The 21,192-nt window shown below is 34.4% G+C and overlaps 3 protein-coding genes across 3 annotated transcripts; 2 read left to right on the plus strand and 1 right to left on the minus strand.

Moving 5' to 3' along the window:
- Window positions 1-71: 71 nt before the first annotated feature.
- LOC18051064 (glycosylphosphatidylinositol anchor attachment 1 protein) lies at window positions 72-6,464 on the minus strand. The gene is made up of 7 exons (XM_006446524.2): window positions 6,435-6,464; window positions 6,077-6,242; window positions 5,863-5,954; window positions 5,679-5,778; window positions 3,823-4,654; window positions 3,452-3,585; window positions 72-2,432 (listed from the first exon to the last, which is right to left on the minus strand). Exons 2-7 carry the CDS (start codon window positions 6,160-6,162, stop codon window positions 1,577-1,579), a joined length of 2,100 nt encoding a protein of 699 aa, XP_006446587.1. The 5' UTR covers window positions 6,163-6,242; window positions 6,435-6,464; the 3' UTR covers window positions 72-1,576.
- A 150-nt stretch (window positions 6,465-6,614) lies between these two features.
- Window positions 6,615-13,960, plus strand: LOC18051066 (ABC transporter B family member 26, chloroplastic). Its single transcript, XM_024190071.1, has 18 exons — window positions 6,615-7,166; window positions 7,360-7,487; window positions 7,629-7,671; window positions 8,133-8,177; window positions 8,331-8,453; window positions 8,576-8,679; window positions 9,209-9,263; window positions 9,354-9,424; window positions 9,565-9,667; window positions 10,150-10,360; window positions 11,112-11,185; window positions 11,904-11,960; window positions 12,050-12,124; window positions 12,640-12,714; window positions 12,797-13,078; window positions 13,181-13,245; window positions 13,328-13,388; window positions 13,480-13,960. The coding sequence occupies exons 1-18, from the start codon at window positions 6,732-6,734 to the stop codon at window positions 13,558-13,560; spliced, it is 2,088 nt and encodes a 695-aa protein (XP_024045839.1). The 5' UTR covers window positions 6,615-6,731; the 3' UTR covers window positions 13,561-13,960.
- Window positions 13,961-20,120: 6,160 nt separating this feature from the next.
- On the plus strand, window positions 20,121-21,192 carry LOC18051065 (transcription factor MYB58). The gene is made up of 3 exons (XM_006446526.2): window positions 20,121-20,365; window positions 20,469-20,598; window positions 20,799-21,192. The coding sequence occupies exons 1-3, from the start codon at window positions 20,233-20,235 to the stop codon at window positions 21,190-21,192; spliced, it is 657 nt and encodes a 218-aa protein (XP_006446589.1). The 5' UTR covers window positions 20,121-20,232.

Below are 21,192 nucleotides of genomic sequence, written 5' to 3' on the forward strand. Positions count from 1 at the left end.
TAAAATTCTAAATAAGAGAAAAAATTTCAGCAATCCAAAAGGCAAAAGATACGCCGCCCTGTATTTTAAGGTTCCCACATTCGCAAAATGATCCTTCAATTATTGGATGGATGGGGAGACGTGGTTGCTCAGCAATACTTATCCTCAACAACTCTCGCTCCAAGCATAGTGGTGAGTCGCTGCCTTCACCATGTTGAGGGTGGCTATTTGAGTTCCATAGGGTTCAATTCAAATTGGAACCTCTATTAGACGCAGATTTTTTAACTCAGCTGATAAATTATTGGGCTAAACTATACATACATACATACATCCATACATACATCCATACGTATATACAGTAATGAGTAATATATAATAATATATCAATGCATAATCTTCTCAAAGAAACCCCGGGAAGCTTTTGGGATCCACGCTGTCACAAAACTTCTGAATTATGTGAATTCGATACACATCACATGGTGGGTCACTCGGTTTGTTTCAAGTATCCAAATCTAAAGGAACGGTGCATGGATGTACTACAAAATCTAGTAAGATTCATACCCATTGTCGTTTTATCAAATCTTCCACAAGTTTTCAGCCGCACATTCATCCATCATTCTATTTACTTATTTAGCCTCTGCCACTTACGTTTGTCTATCTATGTTATTGAAGAAAACAAGGGCACGAGTTGCATGACACTGCTAACTCGCTCAATTGAGAGACCAGTTCCGTCTGTGTTTTTGCTTAACACGCACTCAGTGGTGTTGCCGAGATCAAAGTACCACAGCCACAGGTTGATTGAGATTCGAGAGAGCATATAAACCATCGATCTATAGCCTCATATGGCCACTAACATCAGTGTAAAACGATGCCAACAAATACAATGAGATTGTTAGTTAAGTGCATAATCTACATCAGCAAGGCACCTGGTCCTCATCAATCTCTTTCTTCTACTTCAATAATCTTTTAATGACATTTTTCTAAGCAAATTCCTTTAATAACAGCATCCCACAAGAAAGCAAAGGGGCATCTTTGTTTGATTCCCTTTTGTCTGAAGAAAGCCTGTCTATATTCCCGTACTCTATACAGGAGAAAAGTTAAATATTTTGTCTTCTTCGACCTGCCACAGCATGTCATGCAAGCAGACATGCACACGAGTATATATGCCTAAGACAAATTCTATTTGAAGCATTGGTATAGCTATGACTTTGTTGGGCCCTTGATCTGATTATATGAGACACTTGAAGCTACACAGTCACACTAAGATCGTGCAGCTGAAGCAAATATATCAGATGATTAGGAATGCTAAATTTATGTCTTCCAGCCTGTAGTGTTTCATCATTCATAACCCCGAGCTTCAACTGGCTCTAGCCACTTGAAAGTCCCCTATTTTAAAATCTAATGATTGATAAATAATGGCCTCCATAGATAAACTTATCAAATCCTGATAAGACCTTTATCTCTGTATGCAGCTCAGATCTATCTATCAGACAGAAAATGAGGTGCAAAGACATTAGATCGAGTTAAAATGCTCTGGATCTTTTGATTTGCAGGTCTAGTCAATCACTAATGTACAGAAAAAATTGACTAAGACGGGTTAACAAGGATGAAGTAAAATTTGAACACATAATACCCAGCAAGGTAGGTGGACCATACCTATGTAGAGGTAAGTAGCACTATTCCACGCCCAAAGGGATTCAACCCAATTCCAGAAATCGCCAGCATTAATGCCACTGAAACCTTCAATCACACCCTTAAACACAAAAAATGTAGCTGGAGGGAAAGTGATAACCCCTAGAACCAGATTGCAAATCATCCTCAAAATACTTCTCAAACTCTGGCCCCTCACATCAAGTTTCAGTGGGTGAGCCATCAAAGCCATTGGGACCATCAGTAGAGCCCCGATTTCTGCAGTAGCAAAATTGATGACAGACATCAGACCCAAGCCAATGAAGAAAGAAGAGATAGTTGCTGATTTCAAGGTAGCCCATTCTCCTTGAGGAAGCCCATAGATATGTGAAGATGGCGAAACCAAAATCCAGCGCAAGATTTCAAGGCTCAGAATTGAAAGCAGAATCCAGACTGAAAAGTTGGTAGTTGGGTCACTATCAGGTATTTGGGAGATGAAGTATGGGAGTAAGGAAACAGTAGCTCCCCAGAAGTGAACTACAAACACTGTTTTCACAGAATTAAGCCATTTCCATGATTGGAGTACACTCCCAAGCTCGTTAGAAGTAGCAGATTTGTCTTTCTCCGAAGTAGGATTCAGATCAAGAGTCTTAGCATAGAGAGAAGCTGCAACCACAGGAAGTGGTGCTACAAGGAGAGCGAAAGCAATCATATAGACTCCCACTGAAACAAACTTACTAGGAGATGTCAAAAGGTAAAGGAAGAATGACTGGTGAAACTTCTCAAGCAGGTTATTTACTGATCGAATAACTCCTTCAATCAACCTGAATCAAGCAATGGAAATTTTTAAATACAATGGCAGGAAAAAGAGTGATTCTTCAACTTTAAGATAACATTATAGAATCCACGTCACAGAAGTGAAAAACAAAAACAAGAACTACATTATATGGAGCATTTGACCTTTTTTATAATATATATATATATATATATATATACTTCCTGAATTGTAAGAACTCTGAATGTTTCAGAAGTAATGAACATTTATTTGTTACAAAAACAACCAAATGGATAGTTACATCAAATTTGTTCTGATGCCAAAACTTCTACCTTGATTTAGTTCACACTGTAAATTGCACTATATTGTTTCTTGAAGTTGAACTCTCTAAAATACATGGATATTAACAAAAACTACACTCCTTGATTAAATTTTTTTGTTTTTTATATCCTATAAAACCTTCAAGCTGCTTAGAGAACTCTTGTTTGATTTGTATGATATGTTTCACAAGAGAAGGGCATCTGACCAGGACTCAGCAAAAAGCAAATAGTATTTTTCTCTTTCAAAGAAATCAATTATATTTATCAAATAACCCTGACTACCCAGGCTAAAGCAAAGAAGTAACAGCACATATTAGAGTCATTTGAAAAAAAAAAAGGAAAAAGAAATAAGAGGAACACCACACAAATAAAAGCCAAGTAGCAGAAACTATTAACATTAATAATAATAATAATTAAAAAAAAGTTTACGGACAATCAGATGATATAAAGCATACGAGTTATCATACATCCACAGACCTTTTCGTGTGATGACATAAACCAATCCCAGGCTCAAAAGTCCCTTTGGTAATTGAAATAAGAAATGAAACAATTTTTTGAACTTGGGTAAACAAGGGAAAAATCCCAAATAATCATGGAGACTGTATTGTTTAAAAGTAATACCACCTATGTTTCAAAAGTGAAAAAGGGTAATACCACCTAGCAAGCCATTTATTCTGTACGCCAGAAAGCATTCATCAGTGTAAACCAAATAAAGAGAAAAATAAGAAGAGATCTCAAAGTGACTAACCGGCCACCATGAAGAAGGAAGTCATTTCGCCTGTCCAGCCTGTCAAAAGAAATTCTCAAAGAAAATTCCAAAGTGATTGCATCAACTTGGTAATCACGGAAAGCACCATGAGGGCCAGTGGGAACACCAAGTGCCTAACAGCAGAGGCAAATATATGCATTAACTAACAACACACCAATGGTCAAATAAGTATACAAGAACTCCAATCCCATAACAATGGAGAAGTTTGGACACACACAGCATTTGATACCAAAATGAAAAAGGGTAACACATTGCCAGCAAAGACCAACTTCCCCAGATACAGTATGAGTGTGTGTGAGAGAGAGAGCTAAATGAAGAACGATTAATTTAACCACTAGAGAAAAAACCACCTGATGATATAATGAACTTGCAAGTGTAGCAGCACCTTCAACATAATCCGCAGCTGAGATACCGAGCTTCCAATCAGGATTTAAGGTTTTCACCATTTTTCCCAGTGATTCAAATACTTCACCCAAGCTCTTCACCCATTTGGAATTAAGTAGCCAATGAAATTGTTCCACCTTTACTCGCAAACCTTGCCTATGAACAGCCAAATAATGGACAATGTTGATGAGGTCCAAATTTGGCATCTGGCCATTGGATGCCTCGGCATAAATGCCAAGAGTGTCCTCATTTTCATTTCCATAAGCAACTCCTAACACCAGGGCAGCTGCCATAGTCCCAGAGCGTCTAATACCGTATGATATCTTCGATTCAAAATTATTATTGCCAACATGACAAGTTTCAGTATTTAGTGAGTCCAAATTACTGAATGCTGGAGTATGATAATCTCTGAGCCAAGCAGCAACAGGGGCATATTCTCCATACTGAGAATCAGCCACGAGCCATATAATATCTTTGGCCAGCCATGTAACTCGGGTAAGCAAGGAAAATACAGAGTATGCAATGCCCAAGGATAAAGTCTCCCGCACACCACCCTTCACAGCATTATAAGGAGTCACCAATACAATAGCTTCCTTCCCGTCCCCACGTGGAGCTCTTATGATTCCAACAGTGTTGATGCCATACAATGAACGAGTAGAGTTCTCTTGCATTACCCCAGAATCAGGGCCAGAGAAAAAGTGCAATGGATGAAATTGATTTAGTTGAGGATGGAATTTGTGATTATTAACTTGAGCACCCAAGTTGGACATGTACTTGGCTACGATTCCATGACTTTCTCTGTCAAAAAATGCAATGGTTTAAACACAGAATGGCGTCACAGCCTTTCCTTTCATTTGGTAGTTTAAGTGTAATGGTATAGGTTGGCATTAAAACTATGATTTCACAGGACAAAAACAGAAAGAAGATAAGAGGTCAAAATCTAGAGAAGTGAAGACCAGCACATAATACACCTATCCAAAATGCAACTTGTTTAAAATCCTAAAACATAATCTGTAGCCAGTTGCATAACATGTAAGGTATCCGCTGTAAGGAAAGATAAAACAACAAGAAGAAATTATATTTGTTCAACTAAATGTCAGGGCCATTCCCTCATTGTCTTGACAAACTAATCAAGTCATCATCACTTAAAACTCTCCAAGGTACTCAACCTCATCCCTTGCTCTTTGTAGTTTCATCTGAACACTAAATAAACAAGAACAAGACCCGCAGATCTGTGAAACTAGTTTAAGCAGCCTTTTTGGTCAGCTAACTCCCTTCACTTAAAGCCTAACACCTTTCAAACAAGTGTGGACCCAGAAAATCAACCTTTTTAATTCTTCAGCAACTTAAGTTATGAGAGAAGTGAAGCAAAATGGTTTTGGATGGACTTTAATATCTTATCTCTAGTTTGGATATTGCTAGAAATGAAGAGAAGCTAATGGAAAGATAATCGTGATTCTTCCATAAAGTGATAATTCCTTATGTTTCATTTGCTCTAAGAGTTAAACTTTGATATTTAAAAAAAAGAAAAAAAGAAAAAATAGCTTAACTAGAAGATACTTCTAATTTCCCTCACTTGAGAATTGGAAAAAGAGAAATGTTAGACCTTCTGCCATTTCACTTCTGTTCTCTCCATTTTTCCTCAATCCAAACCCGAGAAATCATTGCCACAAATATTACACAAATATTATAGGTTGATATGTTCAATTTAGGAAATTTCCAAAAAAAAAAAGAAAAGAATTATTCAATGTATGATGGTAATAATAGATAACTCAGCAGTTGGAAGAAAAAGAAAAAAAAGACTAAATTAGTAATGACATACGTGGTTGCACCCAAAGGGTTTGAATGCAAATTATTTAATTCCTTAATCAATTTATTTGCCTCCGAAACTTCCTGATTGGAGAGCATGGAACTTGCGGAACCTGTAAAACAACATCAGTGAAAAAGAATAATAATTAACCACAAAAAAAAAAAAAATCTAAATAGCAAGAAAGAAATGAAATGACCTGGCATGAGAGCATTTTCGGAAATGTAAGTGTTCTTGGCAAGTACAGGTAGGAGTAACAGACCGAAGACTCCCGCTGTGCAACAAATGACACTGAAAGCAAACACCGACAGAAAAATCAGAAAAAAAGAAAAATCAAATTGAATTAAGACGAATAAGAATATCAAATTGAAAAAAAAAATGAATGCATTTTGGATGAATCGTAGTATCAGTACCTAACGAGGACGCTGTGTGAGAGGAGGAGGACCGCTAGACGCACAATTGGCCGTTTTCTTTTCTTAGAAACCTCGGTCTCGGCCATGATCAATCGACGATACAATCAATAAATGATTAATATGAAGTATTTTTTTTTCTTTCAACCGTTTACTAGCTCCATAGTTACTGAAATTGAAGAGAATTAACAATCAGTGTTTCATGTTATCAATTTTTCATTAACAAATATACAAGCCCAGCTCAAATCTTCAGTTAACAAGTAGCAATTAAGTTTTCTAGATTCAACAACAAATAACGTTAAATTTAAAACTTAAATAAAGTACATTTTTATTGAGAAAATCAAGAATAAAATAATCTTGCCTGATTGATAATGACGGAGAGGATGGGAGTTGGAGCCGGTGAGGGGATTTGTTATCGGGAGTGCTAGGATCTTGGGCTTTTTGTTCTCTTGCCAGATCTGCTGTAACTGGGCCGTCTCGATTTCTAAGCCCTTGATAACTTTTTTAAGAAACGACGCTGTTTCGAGAGTCTTTTTTAATTTCTAACTCGTCAAGCAGACGGACGTTTCTGTGTTTTCCCGGTTGGGTCGTCGGGGCTACGATGATAATTATATGAAATTACCAAAACAGCCCCTTGCAGTCGGCTAATTTACGCCTGATGGCCACTTCTCCTCACACGAACCTTCACTCTGTCACCACCTTCTATCCCGCGCACACCAAGCCACTTCCAATTTTCACTGTCAAAATTCCACATTTCAAAAGCAAACACCAATTTCAAATTATTTCTAATAATAAAAAATTCAAACGGGTTTCATTTCCAATTACAAATTCAGCATTCACCGACAGTGGAGTTCCGAATAATGAAAGCAATGACAATATCATAAAAATTTTCGATTATTTTCAAGATTTGGTCGCCTTTATACGGCAGGTTTTTCCCGGCGGTAGCTGGTGGAATTTGAGCGACGCTCAAGAAGCTGAAAATCCAACAGCGAAGCCAATTACTGTGTGGATAGCTCTTAATAGAATGTGGAATTTAATTGGGCGAGATAAATGGATTGTCCTTGTAGCTGTTGCTTCATTGATTGTTGCTGCGGTTCGTTTGCTTTTGCTTCTTTTTTTATTTTTAAATTTAATTATTTTATCTCTTTTCTACTTATTACTACGGAGAACAGATTGTGTAATACTAATACTGAATCATCTTGCTGTTTGTTTGCATCATAATTGAAATGTTGAGTAATTCGATAAAATTTTTTATGTGCTTTAAGGTTTATGATGAAATGCTGCAGGTTTCAGAGATCACTATGCCACGGATATTGGCCGAAGCTGTATTTTCAGCTCAGAGAGAGGAGGCAATGGTTTTCCATAACAGCTCGAGGTTCTTGGTTTTGTTATGTGTCACCTCCGGGATATTCAGGTAAATTTTTTTGTGCAGTAAATTTTTCATTTCAAAAAATATGAAATATTTTGAAATATAGCCTGCTATCCTTTGTAAATTTGTAATTTGATTTCTTGACTGAGGTGCCCGATTGATTTTCTAATGTCGGTTAAATTACAGTGGCTTGCGAAGTGGCTGTTTTAGCATTGCAAATATAGTCCTGGTGAGAGTTTGCCTAAGTCTATATTATACTTGAATATCTAATTTGCATGATAGTTTTGAATTTTTGAGAAGCTGCAAGACATCTGGTATATTTCTCTCTGTACTTCTGAAAACGGTAGCCCATTTCATTCTGGATAGTCAGTGAATCCTAAGAGATTGTTTCAGTAAACTTAACTCCAGGTTTTATTTGTTGGCTTGATGATTTTATTAGGGCGTGCTTGGAATTATTTCTTTTTAATTATACGTGATCAGTATCTTCTCTTGGTGGAAACCTTTGATCTACGGTTGTCGTCACTTTTGATCAATTTGTTCTGCTTACTTATACTTAATCTGTTCTTTTTTGCAATTAGAAATTACTATTGTTATTTTGACGATCATAAAATAATCTATTCTTCTTTTTAATAGTTATTTTCCTACGAATTGAATTTATAATCCATTGGTGCCCCCTGCTACATTTCTTAGGTTAAACATCTTCGGGAAACTCTGTATTCAGCCCTTCTATTTCAGGTGGGTGTTAAAATTTAGTGTGTGTTTTTCAACCAAGTGCCATTTACTTTTTTACCAGCATATTGGCAAAGGCTTTCATTCCCTTGTTTCCTTTTCCTATTCTTTGAAATCAATTGTGTATAATAATCTCTGGTGTCTCCGCCTTTGATGCAGGATGTATACTTTTTCGACACAGAAGCAGTTGGTGGATTGACAAGTAGGCTCACTGCAGATTGTCAAAGACTGTCTAATGTCATTGGAAATGATATTAATATGATATTACGATATTCTCTTCAGGTTGTTTTTCATTTTTGTCCCTCCAGAAATTGTTTTCTCTTTTTGAATCGTCATTTGATATTAGTTTGACTCTGATTGACTTCTGAGTTTTTCCTTTTTCCTTTACTGTTTTTACTAAGTAGGGAGCAGGTGCATTCATTAACTTGCTGACTTTATCTTGGCCACTCACATTATCGGCACTGCTCATATGCTCTTTTCTGTCTATCATCGTTTCAGTTTATGGCCAGTAAGTATTTACATATTCTCCCCCTTTGAATCATAAACACATAGGCAAACACAAATATCATTGTTTTAATTTAGTTAATACAATAAAGGATTTCAGACACAAGACCTAGTGGTCAAAAAATTCTGATACCATGTTACCAACCATGCCAAAACTTTGTACTATATAAGTTTTAGCGGCCTTGATAATCATTCAATTTGTAGATTGGTGCTTTTATATTCATTGCATTAAAATTTTTTGTAGCCTAATATTTGCAAATATAATCATAGGAGCATAGAATCTTTCTTGATTTCTGTAGAGAAGTAAAGTGCTATCTTTTTTCTTTGATATGGTTATTCTGTCATATTGAGAGTGAAATCTTTCCTACTATGCATGGTTGAGATCATGCATTTTATCAAACTATAACTTGCATTTTTACTACTTTCAACTACTTTGTGATTCTTTTATTCTTATTTTCTTTCTTCTCTTAAAGTTGTATTTGACGAACCTTTTGATATTTGTCAGTGATATTAATGTGAGTTGTTTTTGTTAGGTATCAAAAGAGAGCTTCTGTGTTAACCCAAGAGTGCAATGCTCATGCCAATAATGTAAAAGCAGGAGACTGATTTAGATTGCTGCGGAGAATTCTGTTGCATGTGTAACATCTCAATTTGATCTATTATTGTCTATATATTCAGGTTGCACAAGAAACACTTTGCATGATGCGAACTGTCCGGGTTTATGGAACAGAAGAAAAAGAACTTGGAAGGCAATAACTCATGTCCATAAACCACCTATAGTTTCTTTTCTTTATGTTTGACACACCTGCATGCAAGTATGGAGCACATGTACATGTCTTGTGATACATAATCATATCAAAATTTAAATGATGTTTAATGGTGTTGCTAGGTACAAGATATGGCTGGAGAAATTAGCTTTTATACGCATTCATGAAAGCATGGCTTATGGACTCTGGAATATGAGTTTCATCACTCTTTATCGTTCAACACAGGTTTGGAAAAACCCATAAAATTTGAGGTTTTCTCCATAAAACTCCTTTGCTTCCATTCATCTTTCTTAAGTTGATATGGGCTTTCAATAAATGCATACCTTGACATGAATCGATTATTCACCGAGGGCAACTTGTATTTCACTGCATGAGGAAGAGGAAAAATGGAAATAGAGAAATGAAAAACTGTTTATCAAATTTTATATCTTCCTCTTTCGTATCTTGAGAAAGCATTCTCTCTCAATCTAGATAACCGGAAAGGTACACATCCATATAATATGCACTAGGTGCTTGATTTGCTATTTGTTAACATCAGATATCTGATCTAAGACATCATGGATCACAAATACTTGCATTTCTGTTCACTAAATTTGTTTTACTTTATCTTCAATGAACGACAGCAATGAGGTTTAAAAATGCTGCAGTTTTTATAATAATGTAACATATTATATCCGTTTAAGTTTGATTTTTATGAAACTTTGTAGGTTATGGCAGTGCTACTTGGAGGGATGTCTATCATGATTGGTCAGGTATCACCAGAGCAGCTTACCAAGTACGTATTGTATTGTGAGTGGCTGATTTATGCAACTTGGAGGATGGTAGACAATTTATCCTCATTACTGCAGTCCATTGGAGCAACTGAAAAAGTCTTCCAATTGATAGATCTCTTGCCCAGCAATCAATTCTTATCAGAAGGTAAGTGTTGTCTTGTAGTTTCTTTGGGGGAAGTGTGCTTGTGTTCTTGGTGGTTGCCTTTTAGTTTAAGTGCTGTCTTGTAGTTTCTTTGAGGAAAGGGTGTGAGTGTCCTTGGTGGTTCTCTTTTGGTTCAATGAGTATTTGTTTGCATTACATGGACTAGTTTCACTGCATGCATTGCTGTGATTTCGCTGAAGCATGTATCTGGCGCTGTATATCCCTTTGTCATTTTGCAAAATATGGTTTCTTCTAGAATTGCTCAATTGGGAACTATTACCTTTCTTTTCTGAAAGGTTATTATCACCTTATTATTGTTTCTTTTTATGAACTTGCAATGTGTTGAACTGCAGTCGGGTTTGGGGTTTAGTTTTTAGATGACTAATATGAAGGACTTTGAAGGAACGGATCCTTGACATATATGCATCAGGGATATCTGCACTTTTCAAAGCTACTATTGTTATAGTTATTAGATTTCTTTTCACAACTAGGGTCAATTTTTATCTTCTGTCATTGGTGCTGGTAAATTTTGTTCCGACATATATCTGAGTCCATTCTCAGGTGGAAGAACTTCAACCTTCAAATATTGGGAAGAGATATCTTATTAATAGGTCCTTTTGAGATGAGAAACTGTCGATCCAAGTGCTAGTTACCTATGTGATTTTTGCTCCATGGCCATTTTCATTCAAGTCTTCTATTGAAAAGTTAGTTACTGTTTATGTGCAATTTTTGATCCTGCATCTGCTTTTCACAGGAGTGAAATTGCAGAGGCTGATGGGACATGTCCAGTTTGTCAATGTATCTTTTCATTACCCATCAAGGCCAACAGTATGTCATTTGTCCTCAATTTCTAAAAAGTATTATTTGGGGTGAAAACAGTTTCTTTTTGCTTCCTTTGTGTGACATAAAATTACGTAATAAAGCATGCATTTAGGCCTTTTTAGTTGTTGAGCGGATTCTGTAATATTCTATAGTTATGTTAGCTTTGTTTTTTAGAATTTTTTGTGTCTCTTCAGTTTCTCTTGGTTCCTTTTCTGCTTCCTAAAAATTGATCTGGTAATTTAGATGTTCTGGTTTTGTCTACTCTCAAGGAGAAAAAGGGGAAAAAAGAAAGGAAAAAAAAGGATATAGTGGTTCGTTTCGCTTATATGTTCTTTTAGCAGTTGTAAAATGTTTGAATATAACGTAGAGCTAGGAACAAGTTGTTTTCTAAGTATTTCCGTTTTTCAAACAGCACACGGAAACGGTATGAGGAGGGCCCTGATTTTCTCATTCACTGGTCTCCCATGGGCATCTCTTGCATAATTCATATGACATGTCACTTAGTACACATTTTGAAAAGGCTTATGTATCAAGCTCTGGCTAATTTTAAAAGGGTTGCCTGCACTTATGAGCTATTTATTAATATCTATTTTCCAAAATTTCATTTCTTTTCTTTTTCTTGCTTTGTTCTTTACAGTTATTTTCTATTTAGGGTGGTGGACTTGGGGTTTTGGAGGCTTCTGTTGAATTTATTGGTCTTTATTGTCATCTGGTATGTAAACAGGTGCCAATTCTAAATCATGTATGCCTTACCATAGAAGCAAATGAAGTGGTTGCAATTGTAAGAAATATCTTTGCCTATCTGTCAGCGTCTTTCCTTTAATGATGGAACAAAGATTTTCTGGTTGAGTCTATACCTATTTTGCCAAGGTTGGTCTAAGTGGCAGTGGAAAAAGCACATTTGTCAATCTTTTACTACGTCTGTACGAACCAAGTGATGGTCAGGTATGCTAACTTTGCTTTATAATGAAACATCAGCTTTAACATTTAGAACATAAATTCTCCTTTACTCAGAATGTCTTCAGAAATATAAGTATTTTTTTTAAATAGCAATTAAAATGTAAACAGTACTGGATTGAACATGATTTTGTTATTGAACATGGACTCATTGGAACTAACGCATCTATATGTTAATTCTGATCGCTAATTAAAAGTTGTAGTCTATGCCTATTAATATAAACATACATAACGGGGGTAAGGAGGGTTGGCTCGAGCGTGATTTCTTCCTTTATGGCTATTTTCCGTTATTTTCAATATCTGGCCCTCCAATACATGCATGATTGAGTTTCTCTATTCTATTATGGCTGTTGTTCATTATTTTACATTTCTTGCCCTTGTGGTTCTTTATCCTTTCTTCTTTTTTGAGCATTCTGTTTCTAGATTCTTCTTTCTGTGTGCATGAAATATTGGTATTCTGGATGTCTAGTTGGATCTCACATGCATAAGTGCTCTGATCACAGATCTATATTGATGGTTTCCCGCTTACAGACTTGGACATAAGGTGGCTGAGAGAAAAAATTGGATTTGTTGGACAGGTTCAACTTCACATCATAAAATCTATTAGATCTTACCGACACACAGCTGCAGTATTTTATCCTGGATTTTCATTGATGGCAGGAACCTCAGCTCCTTCAAATGGATATCAAGTCAAACATTATGTATGGTTGCCCTAAAGATGTTAAAAATGAAGATGTAGAATGGGCTGCGAAGCAAGCTTATGTGCATGAATTCATTTTATCTCTTCCCTGTGGTTATGAAACCCTTGTGGATGATGATTTGCTCAGTGGAGGGCAGAAGCAGCGAATTGCTATTGCTAGAGCCATACTCAGAGATCCAGCTATTCTAGTGCTTGATGAAGCTACCAGTGCTCTGGATTCAGAAAGTGAACACTATGTAAAGGCAAATACTCCTGACTCTTTACTACAGAAATAAAAGCAAGATCTGTTATAAATTCGGCTAGCTCACTGTTGCTGAAGAATTCTTCTACTTCCAATCTTTTAGGGGGTTCTTCATGCTCTCAGAAATGACAGTAAAACAAAGAGAACTGTCATTGTCATAGCACATAGGTGAGTTTTCTTGCATCTGTTCGGTGCTTTTTTGTTTTCCCTGATTATTTGCGGATGAAGTTGAAAAATAGCTTTTTTTCAGGCTCTCTACATTTAAAGCTGTTGACAGAATTGTTGTAATTGATGATGGTCGAATAATCGAGGTTAGCATCCTAGTCTTGCTTGTTTCAAATAACTCTTGGATAATGCCAACTAGGACACATAAAAGTTATGACTTATTGTGTCCATGCACAGGTAGGTAATCACGCAGAGCTCCTTCACAAAGGCAGGTTGTATGCAAAGTTAGTCAAAAGACAAACAGAATCCTTGACTTGAATGGTGATTGTATCATTGAAGCCGACCGCTTGATTCGTGATTGCTTAACAAAGTATGGCTAATTAAGCATGCACTTACAATGTGTTGCATTAAAGAATTCTAAACAGAAGGGAAGAAGTAAAAAAATAAAAAACTCGTATGCCTTCCGTTGTTTAGTAAGACTTGAATAGAGAACCAAAGCCGAAAGCCTGGGGAAAAGGTACAGCTGGGTTGTTTTAAGTTGAGATTTTCTTGAAGAGAGATGACAATCCGAAATGCGAGAGACACCGAATTGCTGAATGCGGAACTGCTGTGCGGATAATTTTTCCCGATTTATAGTTTTCTGATTCTTTCTTGAACTTTAGTTCAAATGTTTAAATCTGATTCTTGCTTGAAATTTAGTTCAAATGTTTAAGAAAACAAAACAAGATTCTGTTTAACATGGAGGCATTGTAGTTTTTAAGTTTCGGTAGCTGTAGGAAAAAAAATAGTAACTATAAATAAACTTATTAATGTGTGGTAAATATGACTTAAATAATAACGTTAATAAAATAGTGAATATATTATTGGTTTTTAATCATATAAGTAGTTGATTAAATCAATTTAATTTTTAAGTCATAGTGAATACTAGGTAGTGTGTACTAATTTTTTTAGTGTTAAGTGACTTTTAACTTCAATGTTAAATAGTACTTTAAATATAAAAAAGATATAGATAAGAGTTTTTTTTTTTTTAGTCCATTCTGCGTTCGCAGTAATTATCATTGCAAACAGCGCTTTCTTCGTTCCACACGCCCTTTTATAGTATTATCAATCCGATTTTTCTTCTTCTTCTTCTTCTTCTGTTAAACTTTTGTCACTCGAACAAATCTCCGGATAAATTTGGTGATAAAGCATGCTGTTGTTATCCTTATTTTAAACTGTAATATTCAAATCGATATCATCACAAATCCCAAAATGTCATTGTTTCGTCTGTATTTTGTATTATAATAAATATTGTTATTCAAGAACTGAGAGAGAATTAAATAACTTTTGTGAAATATGATCTCTTATCTTTCTACACAGTATATAATTACCACCAAGCGATCACACAGAGTGCATCAGCTACAATCATGAACAAATCATCACTTCTTGTTGATATTGTTGTTCGTTCTTTCAATCTCTATCACGCAAGCATTAGCTAGGCAATCTCACTCATCTCCTGAGTATCTATCCACCTTGTGCCAATGGAGCGCAAAATCACAATCTATGAGAATAAATATCATCCTGTTGTTGCAACTTTGTATAACAAGACAAGCTGTGGAAGGAACATTTTACATATGGTAAGGCAAATTTCTTAAAGATCCTGTTGGACGACCAACAATTAATGGATGAAATAGAAAACTCGTGTTTCTTAATCGAATAGCTTTGCTCTGAATCCTTCAGAATTAACCAATATCTCTAACTTAGTATTAGAGCACGCTTTTATCAGAGAAAGTGATCCTTTCATCTCTAACAAGTTGCAATTGAGTGACACAAAATGTACACATGGGGCACGTATTCTTCCCCGGAATTTTTCTATCGCGAAGTCCATTTGGCAGTATAAAAGCCTGAGCATGCATGGTTCGTACAGAGCAAAACATTATCCAGTATATCTAGCTACCATCCCTTCCAGTGCAATCCAACGCCATACATACAGTTCCAATATATGTTTGCTCCGTTAACTAAGGTGTATGCCTTATAGAGCAGTGTCTTGTAGCTAGCTAGCTACTGTAATCATATAAATAGTACTTATGACGATCATATGAGTTTGGGTATGGTATACGAGGCAGCGGCTTCTGTTGATTGCGGATGGCATGATATATATACACACATACACTTGGCCAATTTGCTGGTTTGATAATACAGAACAATGTTAAGATGTTACAAGATCCAATTGTAAAAATAGACCCCATCCATCCTCATGAACTGGGACACACAAAGCAGCAATTTTCCTAGCTCTCATTGCATTTTTATTCTCATTTGTACGAATAGTAACGATTACTAAAAATCATAATCATTGAAATTTGACGTTTTGAAAGTGGATTAAGAGTTAATAACTTGCTTATCTTAAGTCAAAGTAACGTATAAGAGCTAGTAACAAAATAAGGAGAAATAGTTCGAAATTAACTCAGTCAATTCAATCTGAAACATGCATGCAATCTATATCTATATCTATATATATATATAAAGTTGGGGCTTGAGGAGGTGATGTGGTATCACCATTTCTCATATTTGTATATTCTCTATTATCTAATAAATAGAGAAATTTTCTTTTTAGATTTGGCTTTTTATCTTTTCATAATTAATTTGATTGTTATTATAAAATAACAATTATGTAAAGGTTTTAATGAGACATACTCTTTGTAATGAACATCCAAGAGGGAGTAGTATGAATTTATTAAAATAAATGTAGATGTTCATAATATATATCTCTTAGTTTTCCCACTATCTCCCATTAGCAACCTTTACCTTCCCTATAACTCCCACTATCTCACAAGGAATTATGATCCATAATTTTTCATTAATTTCATGGAGTGATTATGTAACTATAAAAGGAGAGCTCATCTTTTTGTTTTGTACACACACAATTAGAATGAATAAAATCACTCTATAATATATTCTCTCATTTTATTATTTATCTTGCGTTGCTTCTTTATTTGTATTGCTGGCTAATAGCTTTTTTTATTTTTTTTATAAGGATGCTTCATCTTAAAAAAAATCAATTCATATTTTTTATCAGTTTCATCAAGTGTAAAGTAAGAAAAAATGATAATACTAAATTTTTTTTTTAAAGCCGCGTGATGCGCGGTTCTATTTTCTAGTGAATCTAAAATTTAAAGGTTGCTAAACCTTCTAATTGAGTTCCGAAAGCTACAATACGGTATATGAAACCTGAATAATATTTGGTGGTTACAGAACCCTTCCTCTTCTCCTCAATATTTGTTACTTAGTCTCCAACCGCAACCAGGAATCAAATCTTCATCCCATAAACACAAGCGACTGCCTGTTTATTTAATTTGCTTATTTGTGTTTTTAGAGTGTAATTAAATAGTTCCAAGGTTTCCAAGCAATTGCTTGAATCCTGTAGACGTATGAAGTTAAAAAATTAATACCCTTACCTTTTAAAATATAAACAGTAAAAAAAGTGTAATTAAATGGAAAATAGGAAATAGCTCTCTACTCTATAGCTATTAACTAGATCAAGCCCTTATGGCAATAACTACTGCGAAACAAGGCTCACTTTTGCGGTGAATAAGATCCTACTTGATATTTGCTAAATTGTAACTCTTATGATAAGTTGTTGTTTTAAAAAATTGTAATTAAAAAATAAAAATTGATATTATATGATAAATTTAATTTTTTAATAATAATTTTGACAAACATCTTAAAGATATTATAAGTTCTTCATCGTATAAATATGAGATCAATTCAATGTAATTTCTAAGTTATAGAAATTACTATTTACTAAGCATTTTAGTACTGTAATTTTTGACTTATAGACTTACAGTTGCCCAACTTTAATATCAACCAGAACCTAATTTAAGTGATTTTGATAACCTAAATTTTAATTTTGATTTTGGAGGCGACGAAATAAAAAAGTACCAAATTTGAAGCGACGATAATTTAAGTGCAAGTTTGAAAGGGCCAAAACCCACTATTTATAATTGCATAAATTTCAGTTAATACCCTGATCTTTCCTGAATCCTCCAAACAGCACCTCAATGAAAAAACAATGTATCACGTGCTAAAGCCACAAGCTGTTAATACAAGTGTTTGCATGCTTTCCTTAAACCAATACTATAATTTTCTTATTTTTACTTCATTTAAAAAGTAGAATTGGGAAAATCTAAATTAATTTTTTAACCGTTTATTAGCTAAAAATTCAAACTCAAATCACCAATATGAAAAAAGCTGCTTCATTGCGGCGGAGGGAAGCGACTCGCATGGTTGGGAGGCTAGGTGTATAATTAGCTATATTGGCCCATTAGAAAAGTTGGATGTTGATGGCTTGTACGCGTAATGATTTTAATTGGGGAAAATGATAATGAAATTGAATGCGGACAGAATGCTGCTATCAATACATTAGTCTTTAACCAGGCATGGAAAGTTAGGATTTGAATTTATATAAAAATGGGCTCATAAATGAAAATAAACCATTTTCACGCAATATACATACATACATATATATATATATATATATATAGTATCTAGTTAAGTAATAATTGTCAAAAAGTAAGCGGCCCACCGCAAAGGAAGAAGGAAAAAAAACAAAGAGTGGTGCCGCACCGTTCAGGTAAGAAAATAATAATAATAATAAAATGTATAATTGATAAATAGTGCCTAAATTTTATCTATAAATAGAAACGAAAAGAAGGAGCAAAAATATTCTATTGTGAGAAGCAATTCCTACATTTAAGAGAGCAGAGAGTTTTGAAGACCTTAAATAATAAAGCTTTTACTTTAGTGATTTGAGAGATTTGATGTATTGTACTTTTAGAAAGTGAGTCAAAATATTACAATACTTATAATTCTCATTTTACTAATAAAATATTTTTCTTGTATCTTTGCATGTGGACGTAGGCTGAAAGCCGAACCATGAAATTTTTAGTGTCCCTGTATAATTTTGTGTCTCATTATTTTTCAATTTTACTTTAGTTACATGCTTGCTTCACCCATCAATTTCTCAACAATAATTAAATTATTTTTCTTAATTAAGCACAAGTATTTGAACAAAACCTTGACAAAATACAATAAAAATATATTCAAAACAACATGATTTTGCGTTCTTTTATTTTTTAAACATATAAAAACAGTGGTTTTAAGTGTGTTTTTATCACTTTTTTGTTAGAACTTAATTCAAACAATAGTGCTCCTTTTCTACTAGAACTATATATAGGCTCTTTCCCTGATATGAAATATTTATTTTAATCTGGGAAAAAATGTAAAACTGTTATTTTTCATTTAATTTTTAATGAAAACTGAAAAAATTTCATCATTAATTAAAATTTATGATCCCGTTATTTTTTCTCATAATTTTAAATTTAAATTTTCAATTAATTATTATTAAAAATTATTAAATTAATAAATAATTAAAGGTATTCATGTCAGTTTTCAATTTAATTTTTCAATTAGTTATGTTTAAAAATTATTAAATTAATTAAACAATTAAAGGTATTCATGTCCTCAATATCAAACAACCATCAAAGGTGAAATGGTATGATCAATAAAACAACTTGATAGTTAGAGTTTGGATGTATTTTAAAACAGTAAGAAGCTTCAATATTTCAGTCAAACAACAAAGCGGTTTTTGCTCTTTTTATCTTTTAATTTTAATGATACAGTTGTACTGTTCTTAGAATTATTTATTTTGTTTTTGTCAAGACCAAATGCAGTATTAGCTCTGTTTGTCCTAAATTATAGAGGTAGAGTGACCCCAATATTGATTATGATTATCATGATAGCATTTTTGCCATTTTGGCTTTCTTAATTGTATACTATCAATTATAGGAGAAATTCTAAAATATATCAAGGGTAACATAATCAATTAATGTATTTATGACGTGCGTAATTAAATTAATGATGAGTGGATCTTTCTTAATCGTATACTATCAATTATATAAGAAATTCTAAAATATATTAGAGATAATATAATTAAATAATGTATTTATAATGTGTAAACTTACATGGTAATATTTTAAAATAAACATATACATATCATAACATCATTTTATTGTTATTAGTTAACATGATACTTCCGTTATATTTTAAAATTTCTACAATTATATTACATCGGGTATTATTATCTAGAAGAACCCTTCTTCCTCAATTATAACGGAGGCGTGGGGTTCAAATTTCCATGGAGACATTATATTTCTTGTGTATTTATGGAAATATATTTTTTTAACATGCAGAATTTTAGGTTGGATGGCAAAGTATATGTATTCTACCTAATAAGATTTGGATTTGTAATTTGTATGTATCTGTAGAAGATTACCAACGGTTTACTAAGTTAATCAAAATTTTATTAACTTACGTATGTATAGTACTAAGAAGTGGGAAACAATGGAGACGACTGAGTATCCCGAAGCATAAAAAAATCTTATGGTCCACGTGATAAACGTGTAGCAATCTTTTTTTTTTTTTTTCAACCTGGGAAGACAGGTGTAATAATCTTTAACGTGTGAAAAAGGGACCTTTGTGATTTGTGTTCTCTGAAAAGAGCTCAAACGTGCAAGTGCAAACAAAAGCTGAGATAATACCTTTTGCGTCAGCGAACCGCCATCTCACACTGAAGACAACAATCATCGTGCCGCATGAAAACGTCAATTTCAGGGTTTCGGATTATGAATGCAGAGCCTTGCATGAATATCAACCATTAAGAATACTCACCCATTTTCCTTTCGTCACATGCGAGACTTAATTTAATTAGGGCCCCTCAATTTACATTTTTTTTTCTGATAATGCTTGAAAGAACCATCCAGGGCAGTGAAAATTACTATTATCCAGATTGAGTCTTTCTTTAAAAATGGCTGTGAATTAATGTGATGACTAAATTACTTTTCACACGTTGGTGTTTTTCAATTGATGGTCTGTATAAAAAGGATTTGGAGGGCAAATTAAGATTTTCAACACATCCACAGAAGAGAGTAAAGAGTGGTGAGTGAGTTATCAAAAATGGTGAGAGCCCCAACGTATGATGAAAAAGGAATGAAGAGAGGTGCATGGAGTAAAGAAGAAGATGATAAGTTAAGAGCTTATATTCTGAGATATGGCCACTGGAATTGGACTCAACTCCCCAAGTTTGCTGGTAATTAATTGATCACATTAATTAATAAAAATTGCTATCTAAAGTATCCGTATACATATGGGATCTTTATTTTTTGCTGTTGATGATTGTTGTTTAATTACAGGTCTATCAAGGAGTGGCAAGAGTTGCAGGCTGCGGTGGATGAACTACCTGAGGCCAGATATAAAACATGGGAACTACACCAAGGAAGAAGAGGATACTATCATCAAAACACGCCAACAACATGGCAATAAGTTCGTACTACTCTTCACATTCATCACTTGTTCAATTTTTTCATGAAAATTTTTAGTTGATGACCTTTGGCAATCAAATTGATCCTAGCAAGTGTGTAAAAATTACCCCAGAAACGGATGATTATTTTTATCAATCTGTTACTTTCAGGATTCGAACTCGAGCAGCCACCTAATGATTTTAATTATATCAATACTTGCAGATGGGCTTTGATTGCAGCAAAACTACCGGGAAGAACAGATAACGAAATAAAAAACTATTGGCACACCCACTTGAAGAAGAAGATCGATAAGAAGACAGATTCAGCTGATCAAGAGCATGAAGAAACCTCACAGAGTGATCAAGCAGAAAGGCAAGAAATTAATCTGGCTGCAACAACATCGAGCTCTGATCATCATCATCATGCAGTTGGATCTCCCGTTAATAGTCTGTGTGAAGATATCAGTACTAGAGATTTTTGGACACAACCGTTCGTATCAGATAGCGAAAATGATTATTACTCTCTGTCCAGTGATTCGTGCTATGAGTATACCATAGACATATTCGACCCGGTGATGCAAGAACTGCAAGCGTTCGATGTTGATTTTTCCTCCTGA

This window comes from Citrus clementina, unplaced genomic scaffold, assembly GCF_000493195.1.
Source record: "Citrus clementina cultivar Clemenules unplaced genomic scaffold, Citrus_clementina_v1.0 scaffold_2, whole genome shotgun sequence".
In the NCBI taxonomy this organism is placed as follows: Eukaryota; Viridiplantae; Streptophyta; class Magnoliopsida; order Sapindales; family Rutaceae; genus Citrus; species Citrus x clementina.

Excerpts from the sequence above, each read along its gene's own strand:
- LOC18051064 (XM_006446524.2), bottom strand. The coding sequence starts at position 6,162 with ATGGCCGAGACCGAGGTTTCTAAGAAAAGAAAACGGCCAATTGTGCGT. Across the intron at positions 5,955-6,076 it reads TCACACAGCGTCCTCGTTAG|TGTCATTTGTTGCACAGCGG; the intron begins GTACTGATACTA and ends GTTTGCTTTCAG. Across the intron at positions 2,433-3,451 it reads TTCCTTCTTCATGGTGGCCG|GTTGATTGAAGGAGTTATTC; the intron begins GTTAGTCACTTT and ends TGCTTGATTCAG.
- LOC18051066 (XM_024190071.1), top strand. The coding sequence starts at position 6,732 with ATGGCCACTTCTCCTCACACGAACCTTCACTCTGTCACCACCTTCTAT. Across the intron at positions 9,425-9,564 it reads GAAGAAAAAGAACTTGGAAG|GTACAAGATATGGCTGGAGA; the intron begins GCAATAACTCAT and ends TGGTGTTGCTAG. Across the intron at positions 12,715-12,796 it reads AAATTGGATTTGTTGGACAG|GAACCTCAGCTCCTTCAAAT; the intron begins GTTCAACTTCAC and ends CATTGATGGCAG.
- LOC18051065 (XM_006446526.2), top strand. The coding sequence starts at position 20,233 with ATGGTGAGAGCCCCAACGTATGATGAAAAAGGAATGAAGAGAGGTGCA. Across the intron at positions 20,366-20,468 it reads TCAACTCCCCAAGTTTGCTG|GTCTATCAAGGAGTGGCAAG; the intron begins GTAATTAATTGA and ends GTTTAATTACAG. Across the intron at positions 20,599-20,798 it reads CGCCAACAACATGGCAATAA|ATGGGCTTTGATTGCAGCAA; the intron begins GTTCGTACTACT and ends CAATACTTGCAG.